This window comes from Ammospiza nelsoni, chromosome 8 (genome assembly GCF_027579445.1).
Source record: "Ammospiza nelsoni isolate bAmmNel1 chromosome 8, bAmmNel1.pri, whole genome shotgun sequence".
Taxonomy (NCBI): domain Eukaryota; kingdom Metazoa; phylum Chordata; class Aves; order Passeriformes; family Passerellidae; genus Ammospiza; species Ammospiza nelsoni.
This window is the reverse complement of record NC_080640.1, coordinates 20112235-20124532: the sequence shown is the minus strand read 5'-3', so window position 1 is coordinate 20124532 and position 12298 is coordinate 20112235. Positions and strand designations below refer to the sequence as shown.

The 12298-nt window shown below is 43.9% G+C and overlaps 1 protein-coding gene across 1 annotated transcript; it reads right to left on the bottom strand.

Moving 5' to 3' along the window:
* Positions 1–843: 843 nt before the first annotated feature.
* On the bottom strand, positions 844–5668 carry EIF3F (eukaryotic translation initiation factor 3 subunit F). Its single transcript, XM_059476796.1, has 8 exons — positions 5361–5668; positions 5182–5252; positions 4977–5056; positions 3764–3901; positions 2600–2691; positions 2255–2391; positions 2005–2118; positions 844–1256 (listed from the first exon to the last, which is right to left on the bottom strand). The coding sequence occupies exons 1-8, from the start codon at positions 5638–5640 to the stop codon at positions 1179–1181; spliced, it is 990 nt and encodes a 329-aa protein (XP_059332779.1). The 5' UTR covers positions 5641–5668; the 3' UTR covers positions 844–1178.
* Positions 5669–12298: the final 6630 nt, after the last annotated feature.

Genomic DNA, 12298 nt, shown 5'->3' with positions numbered 1-12298 from the left:
GCAAATTACCAGTTTTGGAGAACACTCTCTTTGCATACTTCAATTTCAAATTCATTCACCAAACTAGATACAGTCCCTAGTAAGGTGGGAACAGTTTTGTGGTAGAAGAGAGATGCTTTAACTCTGTTAAAGCAGAGTACCCCCTCAGTACAGCTGAACTGTAAGACAGCTTCTAAAGGTAATGTTATTGGCAGAGACCATGCAAAGTTACAGCTGATATTTGTATTGGCTTTCTTCCAGCTGGAACTTACTTAACATGAAACTTATCTTGGGGAGAAAATGGGGTTTCTCTTCACATTTTAGCAGCAGTACAGCATTATGAAACAGAAAATTCCTATTTGGCAACACCCAACTTTTAACCTCAAATCTCATGGATTGTCATTTTGCTGTCCTTTTCTTCTTTGGCAAAGATGGAAGCTCCAGTAGCCAAGCTTGTTTAGCCACAAATGCTTTTCAAACTCTCATACCATGAACTCAGTTGCTGGCTTTAATTCCCTGAACTCCCCCTTTACAAGGGGCTAATGCTATTGACCTTTACCTCCTTTCCCAAATAATCAGAAAATAATTATATGCATAGAAGTGATACCATAAGCTGAATTTACTGTCTCGTCTGTCAGTACCTTGCTGAAGGGATATACACAGCACCACTGATAAACGAGAGACTATTCTGCAGTCCTTCATGGTAAGGCATATTATATGCAACACAAACCTCCACACTTTCAGTGTGCTTTAGCAGTTGGAAGAAAACCTGCAAAGAACTGGACTTCATTCCCATCCACTCTTTCTTTCCTGATGCCACCTTACCCCCCCACCCTCTTTCAAGAATGGATTCATTACACAATAAATGAGAAAGTTTTTTTCTGGACAGAAGCCATTGTTGCCACTGCAATGGAACTTTTATTCCAAATACATTCTTGCAATAAAGCTGTATTTTGTTATACAAGTAGACAAATCCACAAGACATAAGATTCTCCTATTCCATTTTAAAATACCAGGCTCAACTGAACTGCAGCTGTTCCCATTCATTTCTTAAAACATGTTAGGGGCTTTTCAGAGCAATGGAAATAACGATGTCATGTAGGTCATTAAATTACAGTCCAAGGAAATTTCTAACACCACAGAAAAGTGTATCTACTCATTCTTCAGGCTCCTTAAAGTGTAGGGTGGCAAAAGTTTCTTTATAAACTCAGAAGTTTTTCATTGAGAGCAATCTGTGACTGTGTGAGATTTGCCAAGTAGGTTACCATCAGTAGGTCCTGAAAAGGAAGGAAAAAAAAAAAGTGATCAGAAATATTAACAAATTATAGCTTATTAGCTGATTTTTTACCATCTGTAAAGCATTTTAAAATCAGCTACAAAAAATATTGTTCGTCCTGAAAGTCCTACCCTGAAGAATGCTTCCCTTGCAGGAAGCTTTTGGTATTACTGGCATATGAAACACTGCTTGTGAAATTTTAACTCTGAGTTCACCCATGTTAACCAGAGAAGTCAAAGGGTATAAGAAAAATTAAAAATTAGTTCTGGTCTTACAGACTGTGGGTGAACAACGCATTCAAAACCTTAAGTTTTCTAAAAATCTGTTAGAGAAATCAGGTAGCGTGCTAAAACCCTGTTCATGTTTGTAAGTGATACGCAGAGAGACAGAACTCTAGCTCAGCCAAAAGAATCTGGCAAGTCACCCATTATTGCTGAAATAATTTTTTTAAAGTTTTGTAATTCATACTGTCCAACCAATATGAAAGAAGAATTGGCACTGGTTTTCAGATGGCTTGCAAAATTCCTAAGTCCTTAAAAATGAATACTTTTATGTGCATTTGCTTGCAAGATTATGCTGAGCTTCTTTATCCACCCTCAGCCCTTAAAACACCAAATTACTGACAATAAAAAAGCTAAATTAGCTATTAGCATGTTGTATGAAAAGATAGATCATAGACAAATTTATGTCTGTATAAAAAACTTTCCAAATTGCTAGCAAGCCACAGAAGAAATAAATTAAGATCTTACATTGATATTGCTGTTCAACATGGTCTCAAAGTCCTCTGGTGAAATCTTTGGCACCTGGTTAATAAGATCCATCAGGAAGCGCCCGACAGTGTTGTCAGCAGCCACTTTGCCAGACTAAGCAAAAGAAAAACACACTTCAGCACAAGTGGAACTCAAAGTTTATGGCCCAGAAAGAGAAATAATAAAGAGAAAACCCAGATGCACAAGTTAACATCAGCCTTTTTTCCTGGCTGACAGAAGCTGGCCTTACCAGCACGTCCTCGGCGTACTGCAGCACCATGGTCAGGGTGTCCTGGATCCTGGCTGAGGCCGACCCCACCTGCTGCAAGTCACTGGACAAGCCAATCACTCTGTTGGGGCTAAAGCAGGTCTTCATGATAAGATCCACTGAAAGCAAAAGAAGGATCAGTGAAAAAAACTGACTGCCACAGATACCAGTTTAAACCCTTAACTTGTTACAGATTTTCTAGGTCAGCTTCAGCAAGACAGTCTGATTACCAGTAAAATTCCCAGAACAGCAGTTTTACCAGGTAAAAGAAACATTTGAACATTGTCACAGCAATGGTTATAACCAAAACAGGAAGAAAGCATTCACCTCCTATCCGCTCTGTATCATAATAAACGTATTTCACTGTTAGTGGTGTGAACATCACACCCATGGTTTTACCAGGGACTCCCATCGGGGCACTAGGGGAAAAAAAAGAGAACAACAAAACGTTTTCAGCAAGGACACATATAAGGGAGGAAGGAAGAGATTTCCATCTTAAAGATCTCTGTTAGCACTAAAGCATAAACATGAGTACATTACTCATTCTCACCAAAATCAGCAATTTTAAGACCCAAGGATAACTGAGGACAGGAAACCAGTTCTGGCATGCTATTAATTGATCTTTTTTATCCAAGAATACTCCTAGCTGGTTTGACATCACCATGAATGCATGAAGAACTAAGTACTATCATCTTAAGCAGAGTTCCTTCTTGCTTTTAGAGAAAGTGCTCTTCCATCCTGAAATACTTCACGCTTTAAGAAATGACTGAAACAATGAGCAATATGACAAAATTCAAGTACAAAGGACTCTCAACACCTTTATTATACCTAAGTATTCTAAGTACTTGAAGTCCATTTAGGCTTTAAATAAGATCTCATGGAACAGTTCCCATTTTAGAGATGCACAGTCAAGAAGCAGTACTTTCTCTACAAAGAAAAGGTTTTTTCCTTACAGAGCAGAGCTCCTCAGCCAATAGTGGGAGGAATTCAGTGAGGTGGAAGAGTTTGATTTCTTATTATTTAACCTCCATTGTTAATTGATAAGAATGACGGGGTTAAGGGAAATAAAGACCCATCAAGAAGATGCTGTTTGAATTGTTTTAACCACATTTACCTCCAACTTGTATAAGTGCACTGCCAAGCAATAAAGCCCTGTGCCTACAGGCTAGCATTCAGTCAGTGTAATGGAAGTTAGTGACATTACTGCCAGCTGTGTGAACCCTGTGAAATATCCCAAAGATGTTCTGAAAATTGTAAATTAAGTCATGATTCCCCAACCCAACGAGGTTCCAATGAATGAAATCTTTAAGCCTATATACAATGGTCAAGATTCCAATGAGAAGTAAGCCATGATCCCAGGCTCACCACTATGTTTAACTACGGCACAATATTGTCCAAGAAAGGACACTGCACCCCACTACATTCCTTGTTATCCTGATGGGGCATCTCTCAGTAACTCAGATTGCTGCCCTCCCAGAAATCCCTGAGTACCTGACATAGGCTTTGATGCTCATGCGTGAATTCTGGAGACTGGTGTCCACGGTGAGGTGGATTGGATTGTGAGCCTCCCTGCTGTAATACTCATGGATCAGGACTGAGTGCTCCGTGATGTCGTGCCCTGTTGCATACCTTTAAAAGAACACATGGTGAAGAGCCATCCTTCCAACATCCAAGTGCCCATTGTTTTATACTGTTGGTATTTAACAGGTTTGTATCCTAAACCACCGATTTCCAAAGACTGAGATGTAGCAGCATACTAAACAGAAGTGTTTTAACTGAGGATTTTTTACTTTATGGCCACTTGTCCCTAAAATTGTAGGAATCACAGGCTGAGCACACCCATGTCCAAAATATGCACAGGGCCAATGTTGCAGTACCAGCCATAAAACATCAGTAAATTCACATCAGACCCAATATTCAGTTACGTGCCACTGTGTTCTAGACCAGCTTTTTCCATCTATGTAAGTCAAAGCATACCAAACAAACTTAGACAAATTTTCTCATCCACAAATCACACATCCCTCTGCAGGAGGTCTAACTTGTTAATCTAGCTCTTTTAACTGCTCTACAATTAGCATCTCACATTCTCAGGCAAGCTCCTGTCACTGGAGCTGTACTCTGCTGTGCCATTAGAAGGCTGTTGAGGAAGCTTGCTACACAAAAACAAAATGAAGCCATTTTGTAGGCATGAAAAGAGCGATAAACACACTGTGCCACAGAGATACAGACTCTGTTCCCATAACACTGAACTGATCTTGCTTCACATCCCACACACAGAGGTTACTTCCAGCAGAGAACTAAGTATTCAAACTGGTATCAGTGTTTCCTCCTGACACCTTTAGTACATTAAAAGCCTCTTTTGTATTCTCCCTTCTTTCTAACCAGTTAAGTTCCATGGTATAGGTTGTATTACAGCAAGTAAGCTCTTCTAACAAAGCTGGACACACATTCTCTAACACATCACTCCTCTGTGGTACCTTGCTAGACATAAACAAAACCCAACCCTTTAAGTCTCCAATACTGTCTCTTCTTTTCATGAGCTTCAGGAGCTTTACCACTGACTGTGTAACAAGAGTTGCAAGGTATGACTGTCACGGGCATTAGTGCTTCTGCTTTTCCATCTGTGACAAAGTGAATTATATATTTTAAGTAGTTTAAGGAATCAACAGAACGACCTGCATGTTCTTGCAGAAGGACAACTTACCAGCCCAAGATGATCTCGCTAGGAGACACTTTCTTGTGCAGCTCATACATGTTTTTGGCAAATTCCATATCCACAGCCACCTGCGGAACGGGAGACAGCCGGTTACAGGGTGCTTAGCCCGGAGGACAACACGGGCACCGGCCGGCAGCAGCGGGGGTCGCGCCCCGCCGAGAGAAGCCCGGCTCCGCCTGGGCCGCCTCCGTACCTCATCCTCGGACTCGTTGTGCGGGACGGAGAAGCAGTTGGTGACCTCCACCGAGTGCTTGTCCACGGTGCCTGCGGGGCGAGAGGAAGGGAGGGAGGACAGCGGGTAAGGGGGCGCCGCGGGGGGGGCGGGCGCTGCCCCCGAGGCCGCGGCGGGCAGGGCAGGGCGGCGGCTCTCACCCAGCAGCGTCCCGATCACCCGCGCCGCGCCCTCGTTGCGCCGCTCGAAGCTGTCCACGATGGAGGCGAGCACAACCGGGTGCAGCCGCACCACGCGGCCGCCGGGGAAGGGGCCCGAGAGCGCGGCTGACAGTGGCGTGGCGGGTGGCGGGGCCGGCGCGGCCGGCGGAGTCGGCGCGGTCGCGGGAGGAGCGCTCCCAGCCGGGGCGGGGGGAGCCGCCGTCGGACTCTGCGGCGGAGCGGCCGCGGGAGGAGCCGCACTGGGAGCTGTGGCCGCCATTTTGCAAGAGAGAGGCTGGGTCCTTCGTACCGACACTAATTGGCTGAGCCGAACGTCTGTCATGCAGCGCTGCTTTTCTATTGGTGTCCCGGGCGAGCTGAGGCTATCTGTTAGCCAATCCGGAACGGGCAATGAGGAGAGACGTTCTGATTGGAGGAAGCGCGCACCGTCTGTGACTGAGCCTTACTCTTGTTCCCACCCTCCCGGGGCCGGAAAGTTTCTCAATTGGGCTCTCGCATTCCCCGCCTCCCCGCTCTCCGCTCTCCTATTGGTCAGCAGCGCCCTCCCCGCCCGTCTTTAAGGCCGTTTATTGGCTGCGGAGACGCCACTCAGCGCTGCGTAGTAGGCAGCGGGGTCGCGTCTGGTGTGGGGTGTCGTGCCGCGCTCCCCTGGCCGGGCCGGGTGAGCGCCCTGGTGCGGGCGGGCCGGGCACGGCAGGGCCGCTGGCTCAGGGCGCAGGCGGCCGGGGCTGCCTCACGGCTCTCAGGTGGTGGCGCTACAAACGCAGCTGGGCGGTGCGGCGCCTGGGAAGGTGCTCCAGTAGTGCTGGATGCGGGGCTATGCACCCCTTGGGGCCTTGGTTCTGTGAGACGAGCAAGTGCTGTTAGTCTTTATTACCTCAATAGAAGAATAAGTGGTTGTCAAGTATTCTGTCGAGAGGAAATGCTGGTTGTCCCTATCCAAGGTTTAGTGACTGCCCAGCACATTCACTTACTGGATGACTTGCCTGTCCCTTGTAGTGCCCCTGGGTTCGCTCCCGAGCAGCGCAGCTGTGCGGATGGGGCAGGAATCGCTGAGGTGGTGAAACCTCATCGCAGCCCGCAGCCTCTTCCCCGTGAGGGGAGGCGGGGGGACAAGCACTGATGTCTGTGGTGGCACTGACGGAGCCAGGGGAACGGCCTGAAAATGTGTCAGGGAGATTTAATTTGGATGTTAGAAAAAGGCTCTTCACCCAGAGGGTGGTTGGAACAGGGCACAGGGTCGCCAGGGAAGTGGTCACAGCACCGGCCTGATGGAGCGCAAAAAGTGTTTGAACACTGCTCCCAGGCACATGGTGTGACTCCTGGACCAGTGGGTCCCTTCCACCCGAAGATATTCTTTGAAATGAAACATATATGCTTTCAATAGCTGCTAAGGGGACTGGATTCTTTCCAAATTTACTTTCTCTTTGTTAACCATTTTATCATGACAGATGGCTTTTGGAGTTTTCTCTGCTTCCATTAGTTGAGGCCTGAACGTCATCAGTAAATGAGCAGTTTCAGCTATGTCATTGAAGAAGGCTCCCGAGTATAAAAGAAGCAGCTCAATAAAAGGATCACAGGTTCTGCCTACGTGGAAGCATTCTCTGATTCTCTTACATAAGTGGGAAGCACCTTTCAAAACTACAAAGCAGAGCTAATGTATGGGAGCATGAACAGATCTTATCTCTTCATAAAAGCACTTCCAGGTCTGTGTACCAGTAAAAACTCGATCTCCTATTCTTAGGCTTTCTCCGTGCAGCCTTCATTTCTTGTAGGTGTGGCTGGGTGAAATTGCATAAAGCTTTAAAACGTTTCTCTTCCCAGAGCTTTGATGTGTCATTGAGGAGTCTAATGTGTGAGGTGTTCTTGTTAGAGAGTAGCTGTTTGATCTCATTCTTGCTTGCATCAAACTGGGCTTGGTGCTTAACTTGACATAGTCAGCTGCAGAGTCATGTGGAGCAAGCAAGGCTCTGTAAGAGCCCATTATACTTTATGTTTTCACCTTAAAATTGGGCAACTTAATATGAAGCAGCAGTTGGGCTTCAAATCCGGCAACTGTGATAACCTTCTTTTAATCAGTTGATGTCCAGTTGCTGCACAGGGTGTCAGAGAGTGTATGTAGTTAGTGAAGATGGATAGCCTGTATCTCAAAAGTACAAAATCAGTGGCTGGCTCATACAAAGCCCACTCAGTACAAAGATTGTATAAATCTAATGATAAGAAGATCAATCATGTGATCATGCCTGGAGAAGATTTGTCCAAGCTATAAAACTGTTTTCTCCTTGCTAAATGACTGCTGAAAAATGAAGACCTTTATAATTAATAGTGTTTCACAAAGTATCAGGTTACTTTTTGTAGGGGGATAGAATATAAGAAAATAAAGATGGTGTAGAAAGTAATCTTACCCCTAAGGAGTTGCAGCTGGGCCAATTAGCAAAGATTAGGAGCAGGCCTGACTTTAACGGGCTGCAGGTGTAACCAATGAGAAGAAGAGTGCTATAAAAGAGTGGGGTGGCTGGGTGAGAGAGGAACTGGAGTCAGTTGGCTGCTTTGTGAAGAAGAGGAAAGGAGCTGCCCAGGAGAAAACACCAAGAAGGTATGAGACTTTTGTGATAAGGAGACAGCAGCATGGAACCCCTGCAATAAGATGATAGCAACTTTTAGAGGAGGGTAGATACACTTATCAATGGTGCCTATTGATAAAAACCTGACATATATCTACTGATAGGATTAAGATGTTCAGCTACTACACCACTGCAGTAGAATCTGTCAGCCTACAGGGACACTGAAAACACATTCTCACGTGTACATGGATCAGCATGGTAACTCAAGGCTTTCTGATTTTACAGCGTCCCTTGCTAGGTTTCCTTGCATCTGATTTCAATGATGAATATAATTATTTCCAAGCTCTGCTCTTGTAATATTTCTCTTTGTAGTCCTTGATTGTGACTGAGTCATTATTATTGCATTTGCTGTCATGTCAGCTACACTTTCACTGGTGATGTATAATTTCTTTATTAGTAGCCATCTTCTTATCTTGCTTTTATTACTGAAATTAACATAATTTCTTGCTCTAGGGGAAATTTGTTATATTGCATTACAGGTAAAGTGGAATATGTACAATTGATTTGATTCATCATTTCAGGAATCAGTTTTATCTGGTTAGTGTCATGGGATTTAATGGTTTTCTTTATTCCTTTATTATAAGAACAGTTTCCTGCTGTACATTCTGTCTACAAGGTTGGAAGAAGACACAGTCAGGTGACACAAACTGACCAAAGGGGTATTCCAGACCATATGACATCATGCTCAATACATGAAGTGGGGGATGTTGGGAGTGATGGTTTTTTGTCTTCCCAAAAAATGGGTACAGGTGATGGGGTCCTGCTCCCTGAAGGTGGCTGCACACCTGCCTGTTGCAGGTAAAGCCTTAATAAAAGAAGGGCCTTGTTATCCTTGTAAAACTGTGCCTCAGGCCTGCTACTTGGCTAAGTAGGAAAGGACTATGGGAAAGTGACTCAGCTGAATTGGAGGCAGAAAAACAAGTTATGCAGCCATTATGTGCTCACATTTTGGCTTATGGCTGCTGGTTGAATTACATTTGTTGTGCTTAAATGGAAGGTAGCTGATAAGGGGCTAATTGCTTAAAAAGGCCTGGGTTTTGCAATAAAGGGCTCTCTCTTGCACCTGCCTGGAGACTCTGCGTTACTCAGCTTCATAACACCTGCCTGTCCATGGGAAGCAGTGAATTAATTCCTTGTTCTGTTTTGCTTGTGTGGATGGCTTTTGCTTTCCCTATTGAACTGTATCTCAACCCATGAGTGTTCCAGCTCTTATCCTTCTGATTCTCTCTCTGATCCCACTGTCGGAGCTGTGAATGAGAGGCTGGGCACTGCTTGGCTGCTGCCTGGGTTAAGCCATGCAAGGATCCATTATAAATCTATCCAGGATTTGTACATGATGCAGTCATGGGCAATGGTTTCAGGTTCTGGGTTGTGAGGGGTTGGTTTGTTTGTTTGGGGGTTGTCTTTGTTTTTTTTCCTATTCAAAAAAGATAATAGCTCCCTTATTTATTCTTCATCAGATGTCTTAGATACTGATGCATCTGAGATTACCAGTGGATGAAAGACAGCTGTTGACAGCCACCAGCTCCCAGTGCAATGCATTGGCTGACTCAGCCTCATCGTTTCAGCAAAAAGAATTCAGGCCATTTTCTGCTTTTGTGTAATGTTTTATGGGGCTGCCTTAATTATCAGAGAAATAACACTGACACATAGGACTACTGAGGTAATGCTTAAAGTGAAAATCCAAATACCATCTAAAAATAATGGGGCATAGTGTCGATTGCATACCATATAGATAAAAGAATATACCTTTGCTAAAGTTAGAGTGGCCATGGAAGTTGTCATTAGGTGATCAAAAATAGCACGCTTGGGGCTTTTTAGTTGCTATATAAATAATATGTAAATAACAAAACCTGCAGTGAAAACTAACAGACAGCAATGCCCATAGGCTGGCAACAGATACTTTCATGGTTGGAGTTTTATACTTAGTGAGGAAGGGAAAATAGAAACACATACTCACTGAAGAATGGCTATGGAAATAAAGTATCCTAAACCCCAAATGGTACAGATATTTGGCTCAGAGAAGTGTTGAAATTTTTAAATTGTCATATGTCCCAAAACCTATTTCTTTAGCTGCTTTTATTTAGTTCTTGCATGTAGAGTTCGACTGCTTCCAATGAGAGAGCTGCCAAAAAAAAAAGGGTGAGCTACCTTTAAAAACTGCAGTAAAGGGCATTTTGATTTGAAAGGCAGATTTTTGATGTGGCAGCATCATAACCCCTCAGGCTTTAATGGGAATGTATCAGTAAAAACTTGGAATAGGCTCTTCAAGAAGAGAAGGTAGGTTTGGTGGTGGGTTTTTTGTTGTAATTTTGTAAATCACTGCATAGTGCTGGGATCCATGGCTAATTGCTTTTATTCTGAAAGTGGAAATAACCGGAAGTTGCAGCAGGATTAGATTGGATATTAGAAGAAATTTACTCACTGAAATGTTTGTCAGACATTGGATCAGGGAAGTAGCCTGTGTAGATGTGGCACTTGGGGTAATGCCTTACTGGTGGACTTGATAGTGACGGGTTAACAGTTGAACTTGATCCTCTTAGAGGTGTTTTTCAATGTAAATGAATCTATGATTTTGCAATATTCTGGAAGAGTCTTCTGTTGTCTCATACCATGCCTCTCCCGTAGTCTGTACAGTCGTGTGTTCACCGTCTTTTCCTGGGTGTGTTACCTGGCTGAAAATGCTGGTCCTAATATTCTATAAAAGCGCAGCCAGCAGTGTATTTTATGGTGCAGACAGACCTTTCCGAAGGCGCTGCCTGTCGTGCCCGCCGGAGGGAATTCGCTCCCTGCCCGGCGAGAGCCGGCTCCCGTTGCCGGGGGCTGCGCGGCGCTCGCCGCCAGAGGGCGCGCGGGGCCCGGCCCGAGCCGCGGGGCCGTTCCCGCACCAGCGGCTGTGGGAGCCGCCGCAGCTCCGCAGCCTGCCAGCCGCTCGCTGCTAATTCATTGCTGACTTCGCCCTGCCGCCTTTGAAGTGAGCAGCGTAAGTGGGAATCGGTGCATACGGCTTTTCCCACCAGTGTTTATTACATGTATTTCACGCAGCAGTTTATTTCTTAATTCTACCTCATTAAGGTTGAATCGATGAGGTAGAATTTGTTAATTTTACTGCAATTGTACCTTAATTCCTCATAGTTAATGAAATCCTACCTTCATTTCATATAGGAATGTTATGGAGAAATTTACTTACAGATATTAAGACTATGCAACCTTAAGATGTGATAATATGACAGTATAACCCCAAATTTTGCTGAAATATATGGAAATGAAAGGTGGTTTGGATTTTTGATAAGAGCCTGAGCTCCTCAAATTCTCAAGACATCCTGCTTCTTGATGATCTAAAATAATAATTCTTTTATGCTTTTGACTCAAATCATGGACAGAGTCAGTTTCAAATGAGAGGCATTTTATATACTGCTTGTACTTAAAACTAAGGTAGAATGTGCTTGCATTGACCTAGCAGAGCAGTTAGGTGCACTACTCTGCAAGATCAAACATTGTGTCATTACATTATATTATTTCTGCCTACCCCATGCAGTGAAAACTGAAGGAAACCTAGATATGACTCTTGGCTTTTTTTCTTCCCCAGGGAGTATGGGGTAGAAGTGTGGCAGCACTACTGTCCTTTCCATGTAATCAATTTGACTAAGTCATCTCTGGCAGGCAGCCTTAAACACAGTGTTCCTTTGTCTGGTAACTTGCTGCTACTGTGTTTGACTTAAAAGCATTTGTAACAGAGAAGAGCTGTGTCCTGTAATACCTGACACCCAAATAAATTTATGCGTAGTGCCACTGATAGGAGATAAGTGTGAAAGTTCTTGTGTAGGCAAATTTCAAATATTAAAAATTTCTAACACTTCTAACAGCTAATGTGTCAGTGTGATATTTGTTGGGAAGATAATTTCATTTTCCAGTCCCTTGTATTTATACAATCACTTTACAACTTCTCCTATCAGTAAGCAAATCCTTTTCCTTGGTGCCCTTTATGGCATGGGTCAAAATGACCATTGTCTGTACATTTCAGCCCAGACCAAAATTGCATATGTCCTCTAAAGTGTTGAACAAGACTTTTGAGACTGGCAATGTTTGCTGTGTCATTCAGCACAAACATTTGATTTGGTGTCTTGAGACAAAATCTGCATGCAGAAGTGAAGTAACTAGAATGGAAAATAGATATTTCATTTGATGGTGGAGGGAGACCTGCCAAGATGTGTAATGGCAAAAATGTTATTTTTTGTGAATACTTATGATTTGTATATCACCAGGGTCTAACAGTGTTTTCTGTCCCTTCAC